Here is a 25,659-nt window from a genome sequence, read left to right as displayed (position 1 = left end):
GGGGAGTCCAGAACTAGAGGGCATAGGTTTAGGGTGAGAGGGGAAAGATATAAAAGAGACCTACGGGGCAACTTTTTCTCACAGAGGGTGGTACGTGTATGGAATGAGCTGCCAGAAGAAGTGGTGGAGGCTGGTACAATTACAACATTTAAAAGGCATCTGGATGGGGACATGATGAGGAAGGGTTTAGAGGGATATGGGCCGGGTGCTGGCAAATGGTACTTTATTAATTTAGGATATCTGGTCGGCATGGATGGGTTGGACTGACAGGTCTGTTTTTGTGCTCCTGCTCTCACTCCTCCCTCTCTCTCCCCTCTCTCTCTCCTTCCCCTCTCTCTCCATCTCTCCCTCTTTCTGTCTCTCCTCTCTCCTCCCTCACACCAAGCCTCTGTCTCTCTCCCTCTCTCTCCTCTCCTTCCCTCTCTCTCCATCCTGTCTCCCTGACACCTAGCCTCCCTCTCTCTTTCCCTTCTTCTCTCTGTTTTTCCTCTCTCCTCTCCTCCCTTACTTCCCTCTCTCGCTGTCTTTCTCCTTCCCTGACACCAAGCCTCTATATCTCACTCTCTCTCCCTAACACAGAGTCTCTCTCTGTCTCCCTCTCGTTCTCCCCTTCCTCTCTCTATCTCTCTCTCTCTCTCTCTCTCCTTCTCTCCCTCCTCCACCCCCAACCCCCCAACGCTCTCGCACTGCAGTAGCTGAGAGCTTTGGTAAACAGAATCCGATCTCTTTGACTGAGAGGGTGAGAGAGGATTGTGTGGCCGCAGCTCTCAGCTAAAAATACCGTCCCCAAGACAAGTCAGCAGATGAGACCTTGGATTGTGGCTGGACTGCCTCAGTGGGATTAGAAGGACCCAGTCGCAGGAACCTGATGGATTTGGGGTGACTGCTGGATCAAACAGTGTGTCGGTATTTGCAGGCTGTGTATCCTTTGCTGCAGGGACCCGCTGTTCGGTTTCTCATCGAGGAGCTCTCTCTCTCTCTCTGTTGCAGGAAATGATGGAGCTCATGAAGAGAGGCCTCCTGTATGCGGCATTCTGCCTGGTCTGGGGTAAGTAGGAAGCGGACTCGGAATCCTGGCCTCAGGCTTGGCATGTCCTTGGAGCAGAGGCCGGCCGGTGGATGGGAGCCGGGGGTTGGGAGCCGGGGGGGGGGGGGGGGATTCCGTTGCTGCCGTTTTGCGGCCGACTCCGCAGTATCTACAGCCAGAGGCCACTCTGCCCGCTTTCAGCAACGAGAAGATACTCGCACCCCCACCCACCCCCCCCCCCCCCTCGTCCGCACCTGTTCTCTGTCTCCTTTTCTCTTCCCCCACTCTCTCTCTCTCTCTCCTTCCCTTCCACTCACGCTCACTCTCTCTCTGTCAAACACTCCCACCTTTCACTTTCTGGTCAGCCCCCTCACACCCTCATTCACACGCACACATTCTCTCTCTACCCCCACTCTCTCTATCCCACTCTCTCCCTCACCTTCTCTCATAATCTCTCTCTCTCTCTCTCTCTCATAATCTCACACACACTCTCTCCCTTTTGTCATGTCTCCCTGGGTCGGTTCACTGGAAGCCAAGTCCCCGCTCTTCCTGCGGTCATTATAAAAGCGACCATTGGATTAAACTCCGAAATTGTCTCACCGTCTCATTCAGGGTAAAGGGCTATGCACAGGTTTCCATTAGCAGGCAGGTAACTAATTGTCATGATCAAAATTTTCTTAACTAGGAGAAAGAGCGGAACATGAATAGCTAATCCATAACTCTACAACTTAAACTCTGCCTCCTCTTGAAAAATTCCCAATACACACAAAAACCAGAAAAGGGGCTCCTTGTCCTGGGAAGGGCGTGAATACATTGTCGAGATTGCAGAAGAGGTTTGCACAACAGAGTTCCCTTCAGCTCGGATGTTGGAGAGGAAAGGATCGAGGGAAGATCTGACAGAGCTTCTCCAGATAATGAGGGTCTGGGCAGATTGAGTAGGGAGAAACTGTTTCCAACGCAGCGAATGCTGGAGAAACTCGGCACCGTTAGACAGCATCTGTGGAGAGAGAAAAAAGTTGATGTGTTGAGTCTGGTATGACTCTTCACTTCCCTGACAACCTGTCCTCAGAAGACAGTAACTCTCTAGTTCTGGAAACAACCGAGGGAAGCTTCACTGGGCTGCTTGCTGTGCTGAGGTGACACTGAGGACTCCCCTGCTCCTGAGCTGCTGCCTGACTGGGCTGTGTTTATCCAGAGCTGGTACCAGTGTTGAGTGCCCTCCCTGAGGTAAACGAGCACACCTTGTTGACAGAGCTATTATAGCTGTCGTCTAATTAATACATTCCATAGTTTTCATAAAACCCCAGGAGTTTCATTCCCAGTTAACGCTGAAGTGAAGGCCGGGGGGGGGGGGGGGGGGGGGTCAGACTGTGGGGTGAATGGGACACGGGGGGCAGTTAGGACACGGGGGGGGAGTTAGGACACGGGGGGGGGGGGAGATGGGACACGGGGGGGGGGGGGGGAGATGGGACACGGGGGGGGGGGGGGGAGATGGGACACGGGGGGGGGGGAGATGGGACACGGGGGGGAGTTAGGACACGGGGGGGAGTTAGGACACGGGGGGAGTTAGGACACGGGGGGGAGATGGGACACGGGGGGAGTTAGGACACGGGGGGAGTTAGGACACGGGGGGGAGATGGGACACGGGGGGAGTTAGGACACGGGGGGGAGATGGGACACGGGGGAGTTAGGACACGGGGGGGAGTTAGGACACGGGGGGGAGTTAGGACACGGGGGGAGTTAGGACACGGGGGGGAGTTAGGACACGGGGGGGAGATGGGACACGGGGGGAGTTAGGACACGGGGGGAGTTAGGACACGGGGGGGAGATGGGACACGGGGGGAGTTAGGACACGGGGGGGAGATGGGACACGGGGGGAGTTAGGACACGGGGGGGGAGTTAGGACACGGGGGGAGTTAGGACACGGGGGGAGTTAGGAAACGGGGGGGAGATGGGACACGGGGGGAGTTAGGACACGGGGGGAGTTAGGACACGGGGGGAGATGGGACACGGGGGGGAGTTAGGACACGGGGGGAGTTAGGACACGGGGGGAGATGGGACACGGGGGGGAGTTGGGACACGGGGGAATTAGGACACGGGGGGGAGATGGGACACGGGGGGAGATGGGACACGGGGGGAGTTAGGACACGGGGGGGAGATGGGACACGGGGGGAGTTAGGACACGGGGGGAGTTAGGACACGGGGGGGGGGATTTAGGGCACGGGGGGGGAGATGGGACACGGGGGGGAGTTAGGACACGGGGGGAGTTAGGACACGGGGGGAGTTAGGACACGGGGGGGATTTAGGACACGGGGGGGAGATGGGACACGGGGGGGAGTTAGGACACGGGGGGAGTTAGGACACGGGGGGCGTGAGTTAGGACACGGGGGGTGAAATGGGACACGGGGGGAGTTAGGACACGGGGGGGAGATGGGACACGGGGGGGATTTAGGGCACGGGGGGGAGATGGGACACGGGGGGGAGTTAGGACACGGGGGGAGATGGGACACGGGGGGAGATGGGACACGGGGGGAGTTAGGACACGGGGGGAGTTAGGACACGGGGGGGAGTTAGGACACGGGGGGCGTGAGTTAGGACACGGGGGGTGAAATGGGACACGGGGGGAGTTAGGACACGGGGGGGAGATGGGACACGGGGGGCGTTAGGACACGGGGGGAGAGTTAGGACACGGGGGGGAGTTAGGACACGGGGGGCGTGAGTTAGGACACGGGGGGTGAAATGGGACACGGGGGGAGTTAGGACACGGGGGGGGAGATGGGACACGGGGGGCGTTAGGACACGGGGGGAAAGTTAGGACACGGGGGGGAGTTAGGACACGGGGGGAGTTAGGACACGGGGGGGAGTTAGGATACGGTGGGGGGAGTTAGGACACGGTGGGGGGAGTTAGGACACGGGGGGGGAGTTAGAACACGGGGGGAGTTAGGACACGGGGGGGGGGGGAATTAGGACACGGGGTGAATGGGATTCTGTGTGGATATAGAACATGGCTGAATGTTATTGAGAGTTGGTTGAGTTAGAACAATACAGCACAGGAACAGGCCCTTCGGCCCTCCAAGCCTGGGCCCACACAGTCCAAAGATGTGTAGGTCAGGTGAATTGGCCATGCTAAATTGGCCGTAGTGTTAGGTAAGGGGTAAATGTAGGGGTATGGGTGGGTTGCGCTTCGACGGGACGGTGTGGACTTGTTGGGCCGAAGGGCCTGTTCCCACACTGTAAGTAATCTAATCTAATCACACATTTTGTCCTTCCATACTGAAACTGTCTTCACTTCCCGGATCTGTACCCCTCTTTTCCCTTCATATTCATGTATTAATCCAGGTGTTTCTTGAATGCTCCTATTGTGTCTGCTTTCACCCCCTCCTCTGGCACCATGTTCCAGGCACGCACCACCCTCTGTGTGAAAAACCTGCCTCACACATCTCTTTTAAACTTCCCACTTCCTGCACCATGAGCCGGTGTCCCCAGTAATTGACTCCTCCATCTGGGGAAAAAAAGCCTAAGTTTCCACTCTCTCCGTGCCATGCAAAATTTTATAAACCTCTGTCAGGCACCCCTCAACCTCCTGTATTCCAGTGAAAACAAACGCAGTCTATCCAACTTCTCTTCATAACTAACGTCCACCATAACAGGCAACATCCTGGTGAACCTTTTCTGTACCCTCTCCAAAGCATCCACATCCTCCTGATAGTTTAGATTAGATTAGATTAGATTACCTACAGTGTGGAAACAGGCCCTTCGGCCCAACAAGTCCACACCGACCCGCCGAAGCGCAACCCACCCATACCCCTACACTTAGCCCTTCACCTAACACTACGGGCAATTTAGCATGGCCAATTCACCTGACCCGCACATCTTTGGACTGAGGGAGGAAACCGGAGCACCCGGAGGAAACCCACGCAGGCACGGGGAGAATGTGCAAACTCCACACAGTCAGTCGCCTGAGGCAGGATTTGAACCCAGGACTCTGGTGCTGTGAGGCAGCAGTGCTAACCACTGTGCCACCGTGCTGCCCTTACTGTGGTGACCAGAACTATTTACAATATTCCAAGGTTGGGTCTAACTGAAGCTCTATAAAGCTGCAGCATAACCTGCCTATCCTTATACTCAGTGCTGCTTCCATTGAAGGTAAGCATGCCATAGGCCTTTTATACTCCCTTATTTACCTGCACACCCAAATCACTCTGCATATCAATACTCTTTCGGGTTCTGCCAGTCACTGTATAATTTCCACCTGTTCTTGACCTTCCAAAATGTATCACTTCACATTTGTGTGGATTAAATGCCTTCTGCCATTTTCCTGCCCATGCCTCTAACTGATCTATATCCTGCTGTATACTTTGATTGTTATCCTCATTCTCTGCAAATCCACCAATCTTTGTGTCTTAGGATCAGGCGAATGGTAATTGAAGCTGTAGAGTTAGTGCACTTAGGGCTGTTACGACATTGGGTGGATGGAACTCGGTAGAGGGAGTTAGGACACGGTGATAATGGGACTGAGGGTGGAGGGAGTTTGGATATGGGGTGAATGGGACTGAGGGTGAAGGGAGTTTGGATACGGGATGAATGGGACTGAGGGTAGGGAGTGATAGGACACAGAGTTAATGGGACTGAGGGTGGAGGGAGTTAGGATATGGGATGAATGGGATTGTGAGGGAGGTAGGACACTGATTAGGATTATTTCTTGGGATGTGGAGTTCATTAGTTAGGCTAGCTTTTATTGTCTGTCCCTTGAATTTGCCCTTCATTGGCTGTTGAATTACTCGTAGTGAGCAACTTGTTGAAGTGCTTCAGTGCATGTGCAGTACCTAGGGCCACAACGCTGTTCAGGAAGGAGTGCCAAGATTTTGATACTGAATGAATGGTGTCTTATTTCCTGGTCAGGATGATAGTAGTTTAAAAGGCAACTTGTAGGAAACTAAATTCTCATTTAAATTCTCCTCGATGGAAGTGGTCATGCGTTTGGGTGACTTGCTGCAGTGCATCTTGTAGATAGTATACACTTCTGCTACTGAATGTAATTGGTGGAGGGATTGGATGTTTGTGGATGTGCTGCCAGTTAGGTCAGCTGCTTTGTCTGAATGCTGTGTATTCTCAGGTGTGCCATGCATAGGGTTAATGCTGACAGGGTGGGAGTGGTAGATTACCTATCCACACAGTACTTCTGCGTGATGATCACATAAATGAGCTTGAAACCTAACCCTGATTCCAGGCAGAATGCTTTGGCAACATCAAAGAAGCAAACAACATGTCCCCTCACCTCTACCTCTCTCCCCGTCATTTTGCTAATGATGGCCTCACGTTATGCATGTTCCTTTTGTCCTCTTTGCTTCTATTTCCAAGCATAATGAGGCATCATTTCCTCCATGGTTCATCAAACAAGTCAAGGGATGGAGGGATATTGAGCAAGGACAGGCAGAAGGGATTAGTTTAATTTGGTGTCATGTTCGGTACAGCATTGTGGGCCGAAGGGCCTGTTCCTGCGCTGTAGCGTTCTATGATCTGTGTCCTATGAGGTTACGTCACATGCGATTTGGCCTGAGAAAATTTGTGTTAATTCAGTCTTATTAACCCGTTCATCTCCAAATCAGGATTTAAGTTGTTCTTGACCGTTTTCTCTAATATTTGGTTTTCTCTGGTCTAGCTTCTATTTCCAAGTTTTTGTTCATCTTTCTTTCATCATTTCCAACTTTCTGCTCTTCTGTCAGCTCGTGATTGACCAAGGAGGACTAAAAGATTGTGATCAGATTTCTTTGCTGTATCTTCCCGAACTGAGCTGGGTCATGTCTGCACAGGCTGACTTGAGGAATGTCAGCTGATCTCTCTCTATCTCTTTTTGTTTGCCAAACCTAATCCAGTGTCAAGGCAGGCCCAGTCCTTCCTGCTGTCCTCTTGCACAATTGTCTTCATCCACTTCTTTCTCACAAACTCTTGTCTATCTCTTTTGAAATAACTCCACAGAGGCTGGTATCCCGTCACTATGTCACCCTGTACTAACACATGCATAATACTCGACACTGGTCTGGCTTCCTCAGAGCCAAGTCTCAGAAAGAGCAGAACTCCCAACACTCCTGTTTCTATCTGTCAGCCAGGGCTCCCTGACTGTAGCAGGTTTACAGCCCCAATCAGGGAACTCATATTCTATCAGGTCCATTGCAATCATGACATCCCTCCCCCTCTAAGTCCAGGGACTTAGGTCTGTTATTTTTCTTGTAACCTCTCCTGAGGCATTTTCACCCCAGGTCCATTTCCTCTGACTCAGCCTCAGATATGGGCAGCATGTACTGCATTGTAGCCCACCTCTTGTGCCTGGAGCATCTCAGAATAAACTCATCCTCTTGTTCAGGCAGTAAAAGCATCAAGGCTGCAGCATCCACTGTGCATATCTCAAACCCTGAGATTTCTTTAACACTAGATGACAGGGGAGGTGGAGGGGGGCAGAACTCACAGATTCTGATAGCCTTTCCAGCTGTTCTGAGGGTCCGGGTGTGTTTTATTCCTGTCCCGTTTGTGAGTTTGCAGCTTTCATGTGGTCCAAGTGCTTGTTCAGGACCACCTTACCTACCTGACCTCACATGGACCATGCCTCTTATTTATTCAGGGCCATCTCTGTGGTTTTAGCACCAAAGTTTGGCACCTGAAGTAAACTGTCTCTCTCATTTAGAAGAGTTTTGTGTCCAGCATTGATGATCTTAATGCTGTTTCACCCTCCCCCAGGTCTGGGAAGATCAGATTTAACCTGTTGCAGAGTCTTCTCCCCATTAGCAACTCTGCTGGAGCTATATCTGTAGATGTATGAGGGATAGTCCTATAATCAAATAGGAACTAGGACATTTTGGTATTAAGTGAAGCTATAGGCTGTTTCTTTAAACCTGCTCTTTCTGCCAGGCCTTTGGAGAATGGATGGGTATATGCTGAATGCCATTTGATTTCAGGAAATACTTGACTTCCCTCCTGGTAAATGATGGCCTGTTATCTGTGACCTCCTGGAGACCATGTATTCCAAAAGATGCTTGCAGCTTTTCTAATGACTTAGATGAGGGAATAGAAGGATGGGTTAGTAAATTTATGGATGACACTAAGGTCAGTGGAGTTGTGGACAGTGCAGAAGGATGTTGTAGTTTACAGTGGGACATAGGTAAGCTGCAGAACTGGGCTGATTGGTGGCAAAGGCAGTTTGATGTGGAAAAGTGTGAGGTGATTCACTTTGGAAGTAGAAACAGGAACAAAGTACTGGGCGAATGGTAAGACTCTTGGTCGTGTAGATGAGCAGAGAGATCTCAGTGTCCATGTACATAGATCCCTGAAAGTTGCCACCCAGGTTGATGGGGTTATTAAGAAGGCATACAGTGTGTTAGCTCTTATTGATAGAAAGATTGACTCTCGGAGCCATGAGATCATGCTGCAGCTGTACAAAACTCTGGTGGGGCCGCACTTGGAGTATTGTGTACAGTTCTGGTCACTGCATTATAGGAAAGATGTGGAACTTTGGAAAGGGTGCAGAGGAGATTTACTAGGATGTTGCCTGGTGTGGAGGGAAGGTCTTATGAGGAAAGGCTGAGGGCCTTGAGGCTGTTTTCGATAGAGAGAAGAAGGTTGAGAGGTGACTTAATAGAGACATATAAGATAATCAGAGGGTTAGATAGGGTGGGCAGGGAGAGCCTTTTTCCTTGGATGGTGATGGCTAGCACAAGGGGACATAGCCTTAAATTGAGGGGTGATAGATATAGGACAAATGTCAGAGGGAGTTTCTTTACTCAGAGAGTAGTAAGGGCATGGAGCGCCCTGCCAGCAACAGTAGTAGACTCGCCAACTTTAGGGCGTTTAAGTGGTAACTAGATAAACATATGGATGAAAATGGAATAGTGCAGGATAGATAGGCTTCAGATTGGTTCTACAAGTCGGCGCAACATCGAGGGCTGAAGGGCCTGGACTGTGCTGTAATGTTTTATGTTCTAATATCATCCCCATATCTGATGAATGAATTCTGTGCGTGTCCAACCACTTTACATGAGCATCCAAGTGAAATAAGCGATGTGTACCCGAGTCCACGGTTTACCGGCTATTTCCATGAATGTGGCATTGCCGCTGGCAGTAATTTTTATTGTACTCTGGGCACTGCTCCACCAACATGGCGATATCTGCATCCATACCTGGCCACCAGGCTATAATGTCTTGCCAACATCTTTATTTTGGACACCTCTGGATGACCCAGGTGGAATTCAGCCAGTATCTGGTGGTGACGTTTCCCTGGGACAAACAGTCTTGCTCCAATAATTTGTCACCCTGTACTGTGGTCTGGTCTCACTGGGTTCAGAAAACATTCAGTTCTGGTTATGGTGGGCCTGTTGTTTCTCCCATCACCACCAGCTGTTTAGTTTTGCCAGGTTCAGATCTTCTTGCATCTACAGTCTGATATTGTCAGTGGTGACTGCAAGGGTGTCCAGAAAGTTTAGAACCAGAATGCATTCTTCCAGTGGCAGTATTAGCACTGCCGAGATGACTCAAGGCATCTGCATTTGCTACTTAGCCTCCTGGAAGGTGTACAAACTTGTAATTGTACTCATTTAGAAAGACAAGGTAAAAACAATGACTGCAGATGCTGGAAACCAGATTCTGGATCAGTGGTGGTGGAAGACCACAGCAGTTCAGGCAGCATCCGACGAGCAGCGAAATCGATGTTTCGGGCAAAAGCCCTTCATCAGGAATAAAGGCAGAGAGCCTGAAGCGTGGAGAGATAAGCTAGAGGAGGGTGGGGGTGGGGAGAAAGTAGCATAGAGTACAATAGGTGAGTGGGGGAGGGGATGAAGGTGATAGGTCAGGGAGGAGAGGGTGGAGTGGATAGGTGGAAAAGGAGATAGGCAGGTAGGACAAGTCCGGACAAGTCCGGACAAGTCATGGGGACAGTGCTGAGCTGGAAATTTGGAACTAGGGTGAGGTGGGGGAAGGGGAAATGAGGAAACTTGTGAAGTCCACATTGATGCCCTGGGGTTGAAGTGTTCCGAGGCAGAAGATGAGGCGTTCTTCCTCCAGGTGTCTGGTGGTGAGGGAGCAGCGGTGAAGGAGGCCCAGGACCTCCATGTCCTCGGCAGAGTGGCAGGGAGAGTTGAAATGTTGGGCCACGGGGCGGTGTGATTGATTGGTGCGGGTGTCCCAGAGATGTTCCCTAAAGCGCTCTGCTAAGAGGTGCCCAGTCTCCCCAATGTAGAGGAGACCGCATCGGGAGCAACGGATACAATAAATGATATTGGTGGATGTGCAGGTAAAACTTTGATGGATGTGGAAGGCTCCTTTAGGGCCTTGGATAGAGGTGAGGGAGGAGGTGTGGGCGCAGGTTTTACAGTTCCTGTGGTGGCAGGGGAAGGTGCCAGGATGGGAGCACAAATTCTTCCCTTACAAAGCATACACCTGCCCTGGGAGAAACATCTAAGGACAATGTTCAAGTTCTCCAAGTTCTCTTTATTGGTTTTCCTGGTTATTAGCACATCATCCAGATAAATGATTACCTGGGGTAGACCTTGTAAAATGTTTTCCAGCATCCATCGAAAAATGGCACATGTTGGTGATTCAAATGGCAGTTTCGTATATCAGTACAAACCCTGTCCACATTGGGGGTGGTGGGGGGTGGGGGCAGTGGGGGTGGTGGGGGGGGGGGGGGGGGGGCTGTTGTGAGACCCCAGGGAGATAGTGAGGAAAGAGATCAATCTGAGACTGGTACAGTTGAGAACAGAAGTGAGTCAAACAGTCAGGGCAGGCAGGGACAAGGTAGGACTTAATAAATTAAACTGCATTTATTTCAATGCAAGGGGCCTAACAGAGAAGGCAGATGAACTCAGGGCATGGTTAGGACTATGGGACTGGGATATCACAGCAATTACAGAAACATGGCTCGGGGATGGGCAGGACTGGCAGCTTAATGTTCCAGGATACAAATGCTACAGGAAAGATAGAAAGGGAGGCAAGAGAGGAGGGGGAGTGGTGCTTTTGATAAGGGACAGCATTACAGCTGTGCTGAGGGAGGATATTCCCAGAAATACATCCAGGGAAATTATTTGGGAGGAACTGAGAAATAAGAAAGGGACGATCACCTTATTGGGATTATATTATAGACGCCCTAATAGTCAGAGGGAAATTGAGAAACAGACTTGTAAGGAGATCTCAAATGTCTGTAAGAATAATAGGGCAGTTATGGTAGGGGATTTGAACCTTCCAAACATAGACTGAGACTGCCATAGTGTTAAGGATTTAGATGGAGAGGAATTTGTTAAGTGCGTACAAGACAATTTTCTGATTTAGTATGTGGATGTACCTACTAGACCTACTCTTGGGAAATAAGGCAGGGCAGATGACTGAGGTGTCAGTGGGGGAGCACTTTGGGGCCAGCGACCATAATTCTATTAGATTTAAAATAATAATGGAAAAGGATAGACCAAATCTAAAAGTTGAAGTTCTAAATTGGAGAAAGGCCAATTTTGACAGTATGAGGCAAGAACTTTCGAAAGCTGATTGGAGGCAGATGTTCGCAGGTAAAGGGACGGCTGGAAAATGGGAAGCCTTCAGAAATGAGATAATGAGAATCCAGAGAAAGTATATTACTGTCAGGGTGAAAGGGAAGGCTGGTAGGTATAGGGAATGTTGGATGACTAAAGAAATTGAGGGTTTGATAAAGAAAAAGAAGGAAGCATATGTAAGGTATAGACAGGATAGATCGAGTGAATCCTTAGAAGAGTATAAAGGCAGTAGGAGTATACTTAAAAGGGAAATCAGGAGGGCAAAAAGGGGACATGAGATAGTTTTGGCAAATAGCGTTAAAGAGAATCCAAAGGGATTTTACAAATATATTAAGGACAAAAGGGTAACTAGGGAGAGAATAGGGCTCCTCAAAGATCAGCAAGGCGGCCTTTGTGTGGAGCCATAGAAAATGGGGGAGATACTAAATGAGTATTTTGCATCAGTATTTATTGTGGAAAAGGATATGGAAGATATCGAATGTAGGGAAATAGATGGTGACATCTTGCAGAATGTCCATATTGCAGAGGAGGAAGTGCTGGATATCTTGAAACGGGTAAAGGTGGATAAATCCCCAGGACCTGATCAGGTGTAGCCTAGAACTCTGTGGGAAGCTAGAGAAGTGATTGCTGGGCCTCTTGCTGAGATATTTGTATCATCGATAGTCACAAGTGAGGTGCCAGAAGACTGGGGGTTGGCTAACGTGGTGCCACTGTTTAAGAAGGGCAATAAGGACAAGCCAGGGAACTATAGACCGGTGAGCCTGACCTCAGTGGTGGGCAAGTTGTTGGAGGGAATCCTGAGGGACAGGATGTACATGTATTTGGAAAGGCAAGGACTGATTAGGGATAGTCAACATGGCTTTGTGCGTGGGAAATCATGTCTCACAAACTTGATTGAGTTTTTTGAGAAAGTAACAAAGAGGATTGATGAGGGCAGGGTGGTAGATGTGATCTATATGGACTTCAGTAAGGCATTTGGCAAGGTTCCCCATGGGAGACTGATTAGCAAGGTTAGATCTCACAGAATACAGGGAGAACTAGCCATTTGGAAACAGAACTGGCTCAAAGGTAGAAGACAGAGGGTGATTAGATTACTTACAGTTTGGAAACAGGCCCTTCGGCCCAACAAGTCCACACCAACCCTCCAAAGAGCATCCCACCCTGACCCATTTTCCTACATTTACCCCTCACCTAACACTACAGGCAATTTAGCATGACCAATTCACTTAATCTGCACATTTTTTGGACTGTGGGAAGAAACCCACGCAGACACGGCGAGAATGTGCAAACTCCACACAGACAGTTACCTGAGGCAGGAATTGAACCACGGTCTCTGGCGCTGTGAGGCAGCAGTGCTAACCACTCTGCCACCACGCCATGGTGGCGGAGGGTTGTTTTTCAGACTGGAGGCTTGTGACCAGTGGAGTGCCACAAGGATCAGTGCTGGGTCCTTGACATTTTGTCATTTACATAAATGACTTGGATGTGAGCATAAGAGGTACAGTTAGTAAGTTTGCAGATGACACCAAAATTGCAGGTGTAGTGGACAGTGAAGATGGTTACCTCAGATTACAACAGGATCTGGACCAGATGGGCCAATGGGCTGCGAAGTGGCAGATGGAGTTTAATTCAGATAAATGCATTTTGGGAAAGCAAATCTTAGCAGGACTTATATACTTAATGGTAAGGTCCTAGGGAATGTTGCTGAACAAAGAGACCTTGGAGTGCAGGTTCATAGCTCCTTGAAAGTGGAGTCGCAGGTCGATAGGATAGTGAAGAAGGCATTTGGTATGCTTTCCTTTATTGGTCAGAATATTGAGTACAGGAGTAGGGAGGTCATGTTGTGGCTCTACAGGACATTGGTTAGGCCACTGTTGGAATATTGCATGCAATTCTGGTCTCCTTCCTATCAGAAAGATGTTGTGAAACTTGAAAGTGTTCAGAAAAGATTTACAAGGATGTTGCCAGGGTTGGAGTATTTGAGCTATAGGGAGAGGCTGAACAGGCTGAGGCTGTTTTCCCTGGAGTGTCAAAGGCTGAGGGGTCACCTTATAGAGGTTTAGAAAATTATGAGGGGCATGGATAGGATAAATAGACAAAGTCTTTTCCCTGGGGAAGGGGACTCCAGAACTAGAGAGCATAGGTTTAGGGTGAGAGGGGAAAGATATAAAAGAGACCTAAGGGGCAACTTTTTCACCCAGAGGGTGGTGGAGGCTGGTACAATTACAACATTTAAGAGGCATTTGGATGGGTATATGAATAGGAAGGGTTTGGAGGAATGTGGACCAGGTGCTGGCAGGTGGGACTAGATTGGGTTGGGATATCTGGTCGGCGTGGACGGGTTGGACCGAAGGGTCTGTTTCCATGCTGTACATTCATACATGACTCTATGAATCATTGATGTTTTCTCTTTTCCATGAGGATAGTCCTCATTTCCTTCACTGTTGCAAACCTGAATGATATTGTGCCTGTTAAAACCCAGATGACCTCCCAGTGAAACAGACAACTGCAGGGCCATGAGGGCTAGTTTTGGGCTGAGTAGTATTTTGTGTCTGTTCCATTGTGTGGGCTGGGTATCAGTCATGCTTAGCTGGGGTGGAATATTTGCCTGTATCCAGTGCATCTTTATTATGCAGCTTTATTCAGAAAGGATGATAGAGGCTCTCATCAATTCGATCACCTTTCCAGATTTTCAAATCCCTGCCTTGTACGTTCAGCAGCTCTTTCTAACATTTAGCTGCTCTCACGTTGCTCATTCATGCTTGAAACATTCGTGTTGCTTTTCCAATTCCTTTTCCAATTGCTCCCACACTTCTATTATGTAGTCACCTACTGTCTGACATTGTAATTAGTGGAGAGTGTGCTTACCTCTGTTAGTAGCCCTCAGAGGCAGGAGGTTATCTGTGTGAATCTATTAGAGTTCTGCAGCTCAGTTTTCAGTGTAATAGTGATGCATGGCCACACTGTCAGACAGCTTTTCAGATATTAAACCTGTTTGAGAGATGTAGAAACCCCGATGTCCAAATCAGTATTTAACTCACTGCTGAAAGGCAACGTATCTATTTAAAATTGTATTCATTTTGGGGGATGTAGGCATTGCAGGCTGAATTAGCATTAGTTGCCTTGAACTGGGTGTCCTGCTCAGATCATTTCAGAGGGCAGTTAAGTTAATGTTACTGTGGGTCTGGAGTCACATGTAGGCCCAGACTGGGTGAGGATGGCAGATTTCGTTTCCCAAAGGACATTACTGACACCAAAGGGTTTTCACAACAATTGATCATTTTTAAAAATTCATTCAGAGGATGTGAGTGAGTCTGACTAGACCAGCATTTATTGCCCATCCCCAATTACGCAGAGGGCAACTGAGAGTCACCCACATTGCTGTGGGTCTGGAGCCATATCTATGCCCAGACTGGGTAAGGATGGCAGATCTCCTTCCCTAAACGATATTAGTGACCTAGATGGGTTTTTCTGACAATTAACAACAGTTTGGTGGTTATTAGCTTCTTAGTTTCCAGATTTTTATTGAATTCAAATTTCACCATCTGCCACGACGGGACTCAAACATGTGTACCCACAACATGACCTGAGTCTGTGGATTAATGGTCTACCAACTGGCCATTACCTCCAGTGTTATGGTCACTGTAATGGTCATTGTTGCAGAAACTACTTTTAGATGACAAGATTTTATGAATTGAATTTAAATTCCACCTGCTGCTGAATGGGATTTGAAACTGTGTCCCTGGAGCATTATCCTGGCTATCTGGATCACTGCGACAGTGACATTCCCACTACACCACCATTTGCCCTCGCCAGCATCTGCTGGCCCCTGAGTGACAGTGACTGCCCCTCAGTGGAACCACCAAAACCATTCACCCCCATCCTCTCTGCCCCATTACCCCCCTGAAAAAGCTCTGTGGCATGTGAGGTGTGTGAGACACCAGGAATTCCCCAGTAGATCCCTAATAGATCTCCATTCCTCTCATGGATTACCCTCAACTCTTCTTGATCCATCAGCCATTCCATCTTCATATTTTATTGTCACGGTGACCTCCTTAGAAAAACGCAGGTGCTTTTTGTGAAATTCCCAGGGGAGCTCAGTGAGATCCACCCTCCTGAAGTGAGATGGTGTTGTTTAGATGATTTCAGTTGTCTCTCTGGTTGTTCAGAATGGACTTGCGCTCTCTCATGAGCCCGACATTCACCTGTTTCTGGAGTGACAGAACATTCCTGACTGCCCATTACTGACTTCAAACTGGGCAACAGCGGTTCAGACCCACAGGTTAACAGGTTAAATTCAGATTTTCACAGTAATAGGTACAGGAGTAGGCCATTTTTGACTGTCAGGGATGTGTTGCTGGAAAAACACAGCAGGTCCGGCAGCATCTGAGGAGCAGGAGAATTGGTGTTTTGGGTAAAAGCCCTCTTGTCAAGCCTGCTCAACCATTCATTAAGATCATGACCGATCTATCCATCATCTCAGTTTCTCCTACCTGCATTATCCCCATAACCCAGAATTCCCCTACCATACAAAAACCCATCCAACTGTGTTTTGAATATATTTAATGAAGCTGCCTGTACTGCGTTCTTGGGCAGAGAATTCCTTGGATTCACTACTCTCTGAGAAAAACAGTTCTTCCTCATCTCTGTCCTAGATCTACTCCCCCTAATCTTGAGACCATTCCCCCACGTCCTCATTCACCCACCAGCAGAAACAACTTGCCTGATTCTATCTTATCCATCCCTTTCATAATTTTATATGTTTCTATAAGCACCTCTCTTATTCTTCTAAATTCTAGAGAGTACAGTCCCAGGCGGCTCAACCTCTCCTCACAGGGTAACCCCCTCACCTCCAGAATCAACCTGGTGAACCCCTCTGCACCGCCTCCAAAGCCAGTGTATCCTTCCACAAGTGAGGAGGAAGTAATGGAGTATTGCACATTATATTCTTGGTGCGGCCTCACCAACACCTGGTACAATTGCAGCAGACCCTCCCTGGTCTTAAATTCAATCCCTCTAGCAATGAAAGCTAAAATTCTGTTTGCCTTCCTGATTACCTATTGCACCTGCAAATCAACTTCTAGCAATTCATGTATGAGCACTCCTAAGTCCCTCTACACCACAGCACGCTGCAACCTTTCACCATTTAAATAATACTCCGACCTACTATTTTTACCTCCAAAACGGATAACCTCACATTTACCAACCTACTCCATCTGCCAGACCTTTGCCCACTCACCTAATGAATCTAAATTCCACTGCAGACCTTCCACACTCTCTGCACAGTTTGCCTTTCCACTCAATTTAGTGTTATCAGCAAACTTGGATATGTTACCCTGGGTCTCCTCTTCCAAATCATTTATATATATCATGAAGAGTTCGGGCTCAACACAGACCCCTGCGGGGCCCACTTGCCACTGATCTCCAACCAGAGAAACACCCATTTATCCCAACTCTCTGCTTTCCATTGGTTAACCAGTCCTCTATCCATGCCAGTACATTCCCGCAACTCCATGCATTCTTATCTTACGGATGAGTTTTTTTATGCAGCACCTTCTCAGATGCCTTCTGGAAATCCAAGTATACAACATCCACCTGTTCCCCTCCATCCATCACGCTTATTACATCCTCAAAGAACTCTAGTAAGCTTGTCAAACACGACCTTCCCTTCCTGAATCCATGCTGTGTCTGCCTGATGGAATCCTTTCCATCCAGATGTCTCACTATTTCTTCTTTAATGATAGCCTCCAGCATTTTCCTGACCACAGATGTTAAGCGAACTGGCCTATCGTTACTTGCCTTTTGTCTATATCCTTTTTTAAACAGTGACATGACATTCACTGTCTTTCAGTCTGCTGGGACCTACCCAGAGTCCAGTGAAGTTTGGTAAATTACCACTAATGCTTCTACTATAACTTTCGCCATTTCTTTCAACACCTTGGGATGCATTCCATCAGGACCAGAGGACTTGTCTACCTTTAGACCCTCAAGTTTGCTCAACACTACCCCTTGACCTGTCTTAAACATAGAACCATAGAAAATTGGAACAGATGTAGGCTATTCAACCCTTCGAGTCTGTTCTGCCATTTAACATGATCATGCCTGATCATGCAACTCAAGAGTCTCTTCCAGCTTTTCACCCCAAGTCCTTTGATCCCTTTAGATCCAAATACTGTATCCAGCTCTTTCTTGAAATCATAGAACATAGAACTTAGAACAGCACAGAACAGGCCCTTCAGCCCACGATGTTGTGCCGACCACTGATCCTCATGTATGCACCCTCAAATGTCTGTGACCATATGCATGTCCAGGAATCTCTTAAATGTCCCCAATGACCCTGCCTCCACAACTGCTGCTGGCAACGCATTCCGTGCTCTCACAACTCTCTGTGTAAAGAACCCGCCTTTGACATCCCCTCTATACTTTCCTCCAACCAGCTTAAAACTATGACCCCTCGTGTTAGTCATTTCTGCCCTGGGAAATAGTCTCTGGCTATCGACTCTATCTATATCTCTCATTATCTTGTATACCTCAATTAGGTCCCCTCTCCTCCTCCTTTTCTCCAATGAAAAAAGTCCGAGCTCAGTCAACCTCTCTCCATAAGATAAGCCCTCCAATCCAGGCAGCATCCTGGTAAACCTCCTCTGAACCCTCTCCAAAGCATCCACATCTTTCTTATAATAGGGCGACCAGAACTGGACGCAGTATTCCAAGTGCGGTCTAACCAAAGTTTTATAGAGCTGCAACAAGATCTCACGACTCTTAAACTCAATACCCCTGTTAATGAAAGCCAAAACACCATATGCTTTCTTAACAACCCTGTCCACTTGGGTGGCCATTTTAAGGGATCTATGTATCTGCACACCAAGATCCTCTGTTCCTCCACACTGCCAAGCATCCTATCCTTAATCCTGTACTCAGCTTTCAAATTCGACCTTCCAAAATGCATCACCTCGCATTTATCCAGGTTGAACTCCATCTGCCACCTCTCAGCCCATCTCTGCATCCTGTCAATGTCCCGCTGCAGCCTACAACAGCCCTCTATACTGTCAATGACACCTCCAACCTTTGTGTCATCTGCAAACTTGCTGACCCATCCTTCAATCCCCTCATCCAAATCATTAATAAAAATTACAAACAGTAGAGGCCCAAGGACAGAGCCCTGTGGAACACCACTCACCACAGACTTCCAGAAATCATGCAATGTTTTAGCTTCAATTGCTTTCTGTGGTAATGAATTCCATAGGCTCACCACTCTCTTGGTGAAGATATTTCTCCTCATTTCTCTCCGAAATGGTTTACTCCATTTCCTTAGACTGTGGGCCCTGGTTCTGGACTCCTCAGACACCGGGAACTTTAGTCACCGCAGTCCTTCCTACATTGATCCTCTCTGGTCCTCTTAACATTCTCATTCTTCCAAACACCAGTGAATGCAATCCTAACCAATCCATTCTCTCCTCATATATCAGTCCTGCCATGTCAGGAATCAGTCCGGTAAATAACCATTGAACTTCCTCCATCGCCAGAACATCATTCCTCAGGTAAGGAGACCAAAACTGCACAAAATGCTCTTATATGGTCTCACTCAGGCCACTGTAAAATTACAGCAAGACATCCTTGTTCCTGAACTTGAATCTTCTCGCTAGTTACTAAACTTTGGATTCTGGTGACATGCAGCTCAAATCTGGGTGTGTAGCTAAGCAGACTTGAGATTATGCTAACAGAGAGATAATGGCAAGTGGCAACAATATGGAGCTCAGTGACTTTAGAAAATTAGAGCAGAAAACATTGACTTATTTAGAGGGAGGGTTGATGGCTGATGAGAAAGGACATGGGGACAGTTTATAAAGGGACAGTTAGTGTGGAGGGATGTTAAGGGGGTAATTGATACTAGCAGGGATCAGTTGAGCCGATTGACTTTTTTCTGCTTATGGTCTCGTGTTTAACTCTATGTAAACATTTCTCAGCAGTTTGTTTGGGTATGTCAAACAACTTAGACTCTGAAAGTCTAATTGAGCCTATGACCAAAGTTACCCTCTAGTCAACCACTGGTGAAGACAAGCATTTAAATTCGAGTCACCAAGGAGACAATATTTCCGGAAGTGGGAAGGTCTGTTGGTCACCAGATTGAAGAGAATTGGGAAACAAACCAGAGTGAGGAGAGGAGGGGAATAATTTTTTTTTTTGACACTCTGCATTTTGTTATTGTCGCTGGGATGTGCAACCTGAAAGAGCACTGGGAGCAGATTTAACAGGGAACGTTTGAAAGTGGGGATGAGAGGAATGTGAGAACTACTGGGAGAGGAAAGATTTGCACAACAGTGGAGGAGGCAAAGGGAAAGGTGCAGAGGGCAATGGGGACTAATTGGAGAGATATTTCTAAGAGCAAATACAGGCTCTGAATTGCCTTCTCCTGCTGTATCGTTTTGTTATTATCCATGATTCGATGATGGAAACATTCAGAAGGTCAAACTCAGCATTTGTAACCCATTTTGGGATTCCCAGAATTTGTTTCTATGGGAATCTTTAACCGTGTGGAATTAAGACTGGATGCACATGTTTGCAGCAACTCTCTGTGTTTATTGAAGATCCTGGGATTTCAGGTGGCTCTGTGGACAATTCATCTCATTGACAAATAGAAACTTCACCAGAAGGCAGTTTAAAGTTATTGGTGGTAGCTACCCATTATGAAAATGTGTTGTTCAAAGAATTGTCCAATCTGGCACAGAGGATCCTTAGGTCTCACCAGACTTGGAATCAGTGCAGTTGTGACAAGTCTAACATTGATATCCTTGCTCATTTTGATTTATCCAGCACATTAGGGCTGTGTAATTAAAGCCATTCCAATTCTGGAGAGGGTACCTGATGAATAATTGATTTAGTGTCAGATATTTATAGAGGGTTCTGCCTGAAGAAAGCCTTGCGTTTCTCATTTCCCATCCTCGAAACCTCAGAGCCAACACAACCCAGGGATAATCACAGGGCTAAGTTGCAAGTTGAGAAGATTTGTGACCTTCACTATCCCAGCGAAATGAGTGTTGTTAAAAAAGAAGCTGACTGTAGTGCAGGATCAGCTCAAATCCTTTCTATTTTTTGCCAGCTGTCTCCCTGAACAGCACGGAATAAATCACAATTCAGAGATGGCCGAGAAGTTTAGTCATTTCAACCCAGTAAAACCCCAGCTCAGATACCCAACTGTTTATGTCCCAGCATCCACATTTCTCCTCCAAAGTGCAGTGCAGCCCAGGTACAAGATGAATTGCCAGTCTCCAATGAACAGACATATCTGAATGCAGCAATCTAGAGGGTGACTTCAGTATTTTGCTATGTGCTGATGTCAGTCTAATGGAGCAGTGAAATGTGGCAAATACTCAGCTGCAGAGGTATTTTGGAGGAGATGGTTGTGTAGTCAGATTTTACCTGTGCTTTTGCATGCTCTTTGTTACAGTTAAGGTACATGCAGTCTTTTGGGAATATAGTTTCAGCTAACCCTAGCTATAAGGGAGCCCAGCTTCTGTGCAATTCAGTACTGCCATGTGACACCGCCAGTAAATTCTAATGTTTTAATTCACAAAGAAAAATCAACCACATTAAGGAGAGGGATCGGAGAACCATGAGTCACAAGGAAATCTGGGAATCCTGGATCCATGAATGGCAGGTAGCTATTCTGTCGATTCAGCAAGACACAAAGAGAAATAACGGGATGTAACTAATGTGTTTAGTGCATGTGGAATGGATTCTAAACATAGGGAGGTTTGGAATATTGGTGTGGCCACATCTGGGCTGAAAATGTGTTGCTGGAAAAGCGCAGCAGGTCAGGCAGCATCCAAGAAGCAGGAGAATCGACGTTTCGGGCATGAGCCCTTCTTCAGGAATGAGGAAAGTGTGTCCAGCAGGCTAATATAAAAGGTAGGGAGGAGGGACTTGGGGGGAGGGGCGTTGGAGATGCGATAGATGGAAGGAGGTTAAGGTGAGGGTGATAGGCCGGAGTGAGGGTGAGGGCGGAGAGGTCAGGAAGAAGATTGCAGGTTAGGAAGGTGGTGCTGAGTTCGAGGGTTGGGACTGACACAAGGTGAGGGGAGAGGAAATGAGGAAACTGGAGAAATCTGAGATCATCCCTTGTGGTTGGAGGGTTCCTAGGCAGAAGATGAGGCCCTCTTCCTCCAGCCGTCATGTTGCCATGGTCTGGCGATGGAGGAGGCCAAGGACCCGCATGTCCTTGGTGGAGTGGGACGGGGAGTTGAAGTGTTGAGCCACGGGGTGGTTGGGTTGGCTGGTCTGGATGTCCCAGAGGTGTTCTCTGAAACATTCCGCAAGTAGGCAGCCTGTCTCCCCAATATAGAGGAGGCCACATCGGGTGCAGCGGATGCAGTAATTGATGTGTATGGAGGTGCAGGTGAATTTGTGGCAGATATGGAAGGATCCCTTGGGGCCTTGGAGGGAAGTAAGGGGGGAGGTGTGGGCACAAGTTTTGCATTTCTTGCGGTTGCAGGGGAAGGTGCCGGGAGTGGAGGTTGGGTTGGTGGGAGGTGTGGACCTGACGAGGGAGTCATGGAGGGAGTGGTCTTTTCGGAACGCTGATAGGGGAGGGGAGGGAAATATATCCCTGGTGGTGGGATCCGTTTGGAGGTGGCGGAAATGACGAGGGATGATATGGTGTATGTGGAGGTTGGTGGGGTGGTAGGTGAGGACCAGTAGGGTTCTGTCCTGGTGGCGATTGAAGGGGCGGGGCTCAAGGGCGGAGGTGCGCGAAGTGGAGGAGATGCAGTGGAGGGCATTGTCGATCACGTCTGGGGGGAAATTGCTGTCTTTGAAGAAGGAGGCCATCTGGGTTGTCCTCCTGGAACTGGTCCTCCTGGGAGCAGATGCGGCGGAGACGAAGGAATTGGGAATATGGGATGGCGTTTTTACAGGGGGCAGGGTGGGAGGAGGTGTAGTCTAGGTAGCTGTAGGAGTCGTTCGGTTTATAGTAAATGTCCGTGTTGATTCGGTCGCCCGAGATAGAAATGGAGAGGTCTAGGAAGGGGAGGGAGGAGTCTGAGACGGTCCAGGTGAATTTGAGGTCGGGGTGGAAGGTGTTGGTAAAGTGGATGAACTGTTCAACCTCCTCGTGGGAGCACGAGGCAGCGCCGATACAGTCATCAATGTAGCGGAGGAAAAGGTAGGGGGTGGGGCCAGTGTAGTTGCGGAAGATGGATTGTTCCACATATCCTACGAAGAGGCAGGCATAGCTGGGGCCCATGCGGGTGCCCATGGCTACTCCTTTGGTTTGGAGGAAATGGGAGGATTGGAAAGAGAAGTTGTTCAGGGCGAGGACCGGTTCAGTCAGTCGAAGGAGGGTGTCAGTGGAAGGGACTGGTTGGTATGGCGGGAAAGGAAGAAGCGGAGGGCTTTGAGTCCTTCATGATGGGGGATGGAGGTGTACAGGGACTGGATGTCCATGGTGAAGATAAGGCGTTGGGGACCGGGGAAACGAAAATCATGGAGGAGGTGGAGGGCGTGGGTGGTGTCCCGAACGTAGGTGGGGAGTTCTTGGACTAAGGGGGACAGGACAGTGTCGAGGTATGCAGAGATGAGTTCGGTGGGGCAGGAGCAGGCTGAGACAATGGGTCAGCCGGGGCAGTCAGGTTTGTGGATTTTGGACAGGAGGTAGAAGCGGGAGGTGCGGGGTTGTGGGACTATGAGGTTGGAGGCGGTGGATGAGAGATCCCCTGAGGTGATGAGGTTATGGATGGTCTGGGAGATGATGGTTTGGTGGTGGGAGGTGGGGTCATGGTCAAGGGGGTAGTAGGAGGAGGTGGGCCACATCTGGAGAAGGGTAACAGCCCTGTTCTCTTAGTTAACAGATGCAGTTCAGAGAACTAGAACAGAGAATATTACAGCGCAATACAGGCCCTTCGGCCCTCGATGTTGCACCAACCTATGGAACCAATCTGAAGCCTATCTACCCTACACTATTCCATGGCCTGGGGCAAAGGAGTTAGTCTTTAATGAGAAAAGATTGAGCAGGTTGGGATCTAATCCATCGGAGTTGCAAAGAATGAGAGGGCCATCTGAAAGGAACAGATAAGATCCTTGGGGGTGGGGGGAGGACTGTTGATTGGGTGGAGGGTGTGGGGGGGGGGGTGCGGGGTGCGAGTCTATGGGATTCTCTCCCTGGAGAATGGTGAGGGCTGGCTCATTGAATATTTATAAGGACGAGGTGGATAGATTCTTTACTGATCCATGGAATGAGTGGATTGTATTATGAAGAAAGGGCTTGTTCAGAAGAGTGAGGGTGGCCTGACTGAAGTGTATAAGATCCTGAATGGTCATCACAAGGTGAATGTGGGAAGGATGTTTCAGTCTGTGGATCAGTACAGAGCCAGTGGGCACTGTTTCGCACGAGGGGTCACCCTGTTGGGACATAGATGAAGAGGATTCTTTTCTCTGAGGGTTGTGAGTCTTTGAAACTCTCTCCCTCAGAAGGTGGTGGGTGGAAGGTCACTGAATCTTGTTAAGGCAGAAATGGATAGATTCTGTTAGAATCGAGGCTGAGCAGGAACATGGGATTAGGAATACCAACAGATCAGATATGATGTTATTGAATGGCTGAATAGGATCAATGGGCAGAATGGTTTACTCATATACCCGTGTGACTTCCCATCTGGATTTGTCTCCAGAATCCAGACACTTAGCTTGTGGTCTTTGATTCTTTGTAGCTGACTGCTCCAATCCTGGGTGTGTGGAAGTGGATTCAGATACTGAAGCTGTCAAAGATCAGACAATGAAACTGCGCTGTATCTCGTGTAAGAAACGTGGTGAGACTGAGGCCATGACAGTTGCTGAGTGGGTCTTTCGCCCACAGCAAAACAACACCTTTTATAAGGTAGGGATTTCTCAGCTCAGCTGATCCACTTGATGTGTAAGGTCTGCAAAAAGGTTGTGCAATACTCTCACACTGGAGGGTAATGAACTGTGCTCAGACACTGGAGGGTGATGTACAGTGTTCTCACACTGGAGGGTAATGTACAGTGCTCTCACACTGGAGGGTAATGTACAGTGCTCAGACACTGGAGGGCAATGTACAGTGTTCTCACATTGGAGAGTGATGTACAGTGCTCAGACACTGGAGGGTGATGTACAGTGTTCTCACACTGGAGGGTAATGTACAGTGCTCAGACACTGGAGGGCAATGTGCAGTGTTCTCACACTGGAGGGTAATGTACAGTGCTCAGACACTGGAGGGTAATGTACAGTATTCTCACACTGGAGGGTAATGTACAGTGCTCAGACACTGGAGGGCAATGTGCAGTGTTCTCACACTGGAGGGTAATGTACAGTGCTCAGACACTGGAAGGCAATGTACAGTGTTCTCACACTGGAGAGTGATGTACAGTGCTCAGACACTGGAGGGTAATGTACAGTGCTCTCACACTGGAGGGTAATGTACAGTGCCCAGACACTGGAGGGTAATGTACAGTATTCTCACACTGGAGGGTAATGTACAGTGCTCAGACACTGGAGGGTACTGTACAGTGCTCAGACACTGGAGGGTGATGTACAGTGTTCTCACACTGGAGGGTAATGTACAGTGCTCTCACACTGGAGGGTAATGTACAGTGCTCAGACACTGGAGGGCAATGTACAGTGTTCTCACATTGGAGAGTGATGTACAGTGCTCAGACACTGGAGGGTGATGTACAGTGTTCTCACACTGGAGGGTAATGTACAGTGCTCAGACACTGGAGGGCAATGTGCAGTGTTCTCACACTGGAGGGTAATTTACAGTGCTCAGACACTGGAGGGTAATGTACAGTATTCTCACACTGGAGGGTAATGTACAGTGCTCAGACACTGGAGGGCAATGTGCAGTGTTCTCACACTGGAGGGTAATGTACAGTGCTCAGACACTGGAAGGCAATGTACAGTGTTCTCACACTGGAGAGTGATGTACAGTGCTCAGACACTGGAGGGTAATGTACAGTGCTCTCACACTGGAGGGTAATGTACAGTGCTCAGACACTGGAGGGTAATGAACTGTGCTCCGACAATGGAGGGTGATGTACAGTGCTCAGACACTGGAGGGTAATGTACAGTGCGCTCACATTGGAGGGTTATGTG

The 25,659-nt window shown here is 48.5% G+C and overlaps 1 protein-coding gene across 3 annotated transcripts in view; it reads left to right on the top strand.

Moving 5' to 3' along the window:
• Window positions 1-371: 371 nt before the first annotated feature.
• Window positions 372-25,659, top strand: part of LOC122544168 (sodium channel regulatory subunit beta-1-like) — an 80,996-nt gene continuing 55,708 nt past the window's right edge. The window contains exons 1-3 of one of the 3 annotated variants that reach the window (XM_087981008.1): window positions 372-879; window positions 991-1,048; window positions 24,258-24,424. In XM_087981008.1, coding sequence (XP_087837134.1) covers window positions 994-1,048; window positions 24,258-24,424 — 222 coding nt within the window. In that variant the 5' untranslated portion in view covers window positions 372-879; window positions 991-993. Of the gene's footprint in view, window positions 907-990; window positions 1,049-24,257; window positions 24,425-25,659 lie in introns of all 3 variants that reach the window. The other 2 variants (XM_087981006.1, XM_087981007.1) reach the window with 2 other exon arrangements.

This window comes from Chiloscyllium plagiosum, unplaced genomic scaffold (genome assembly GCF_037043375.1).
Source record: "Chiloscyllium plagiosum isolate Xiang-an unplaced genomic scaffold, Cpla_swu_hap1 HiC_scaffold_38, whole genome shotgun sequence".
NCBI lineage: Eukaryota > Metazoa > Chordata > Chondrichthyes > Orectolobiformes > Hemiscylliidae > Chiloscyllium > Chiloscyllium plagiosum.
The sequence above is the reverse complement of the archived record's forward strand: the minus strand, read 5'-3'. Positions and strand labels throughout refer to the sequence as shown.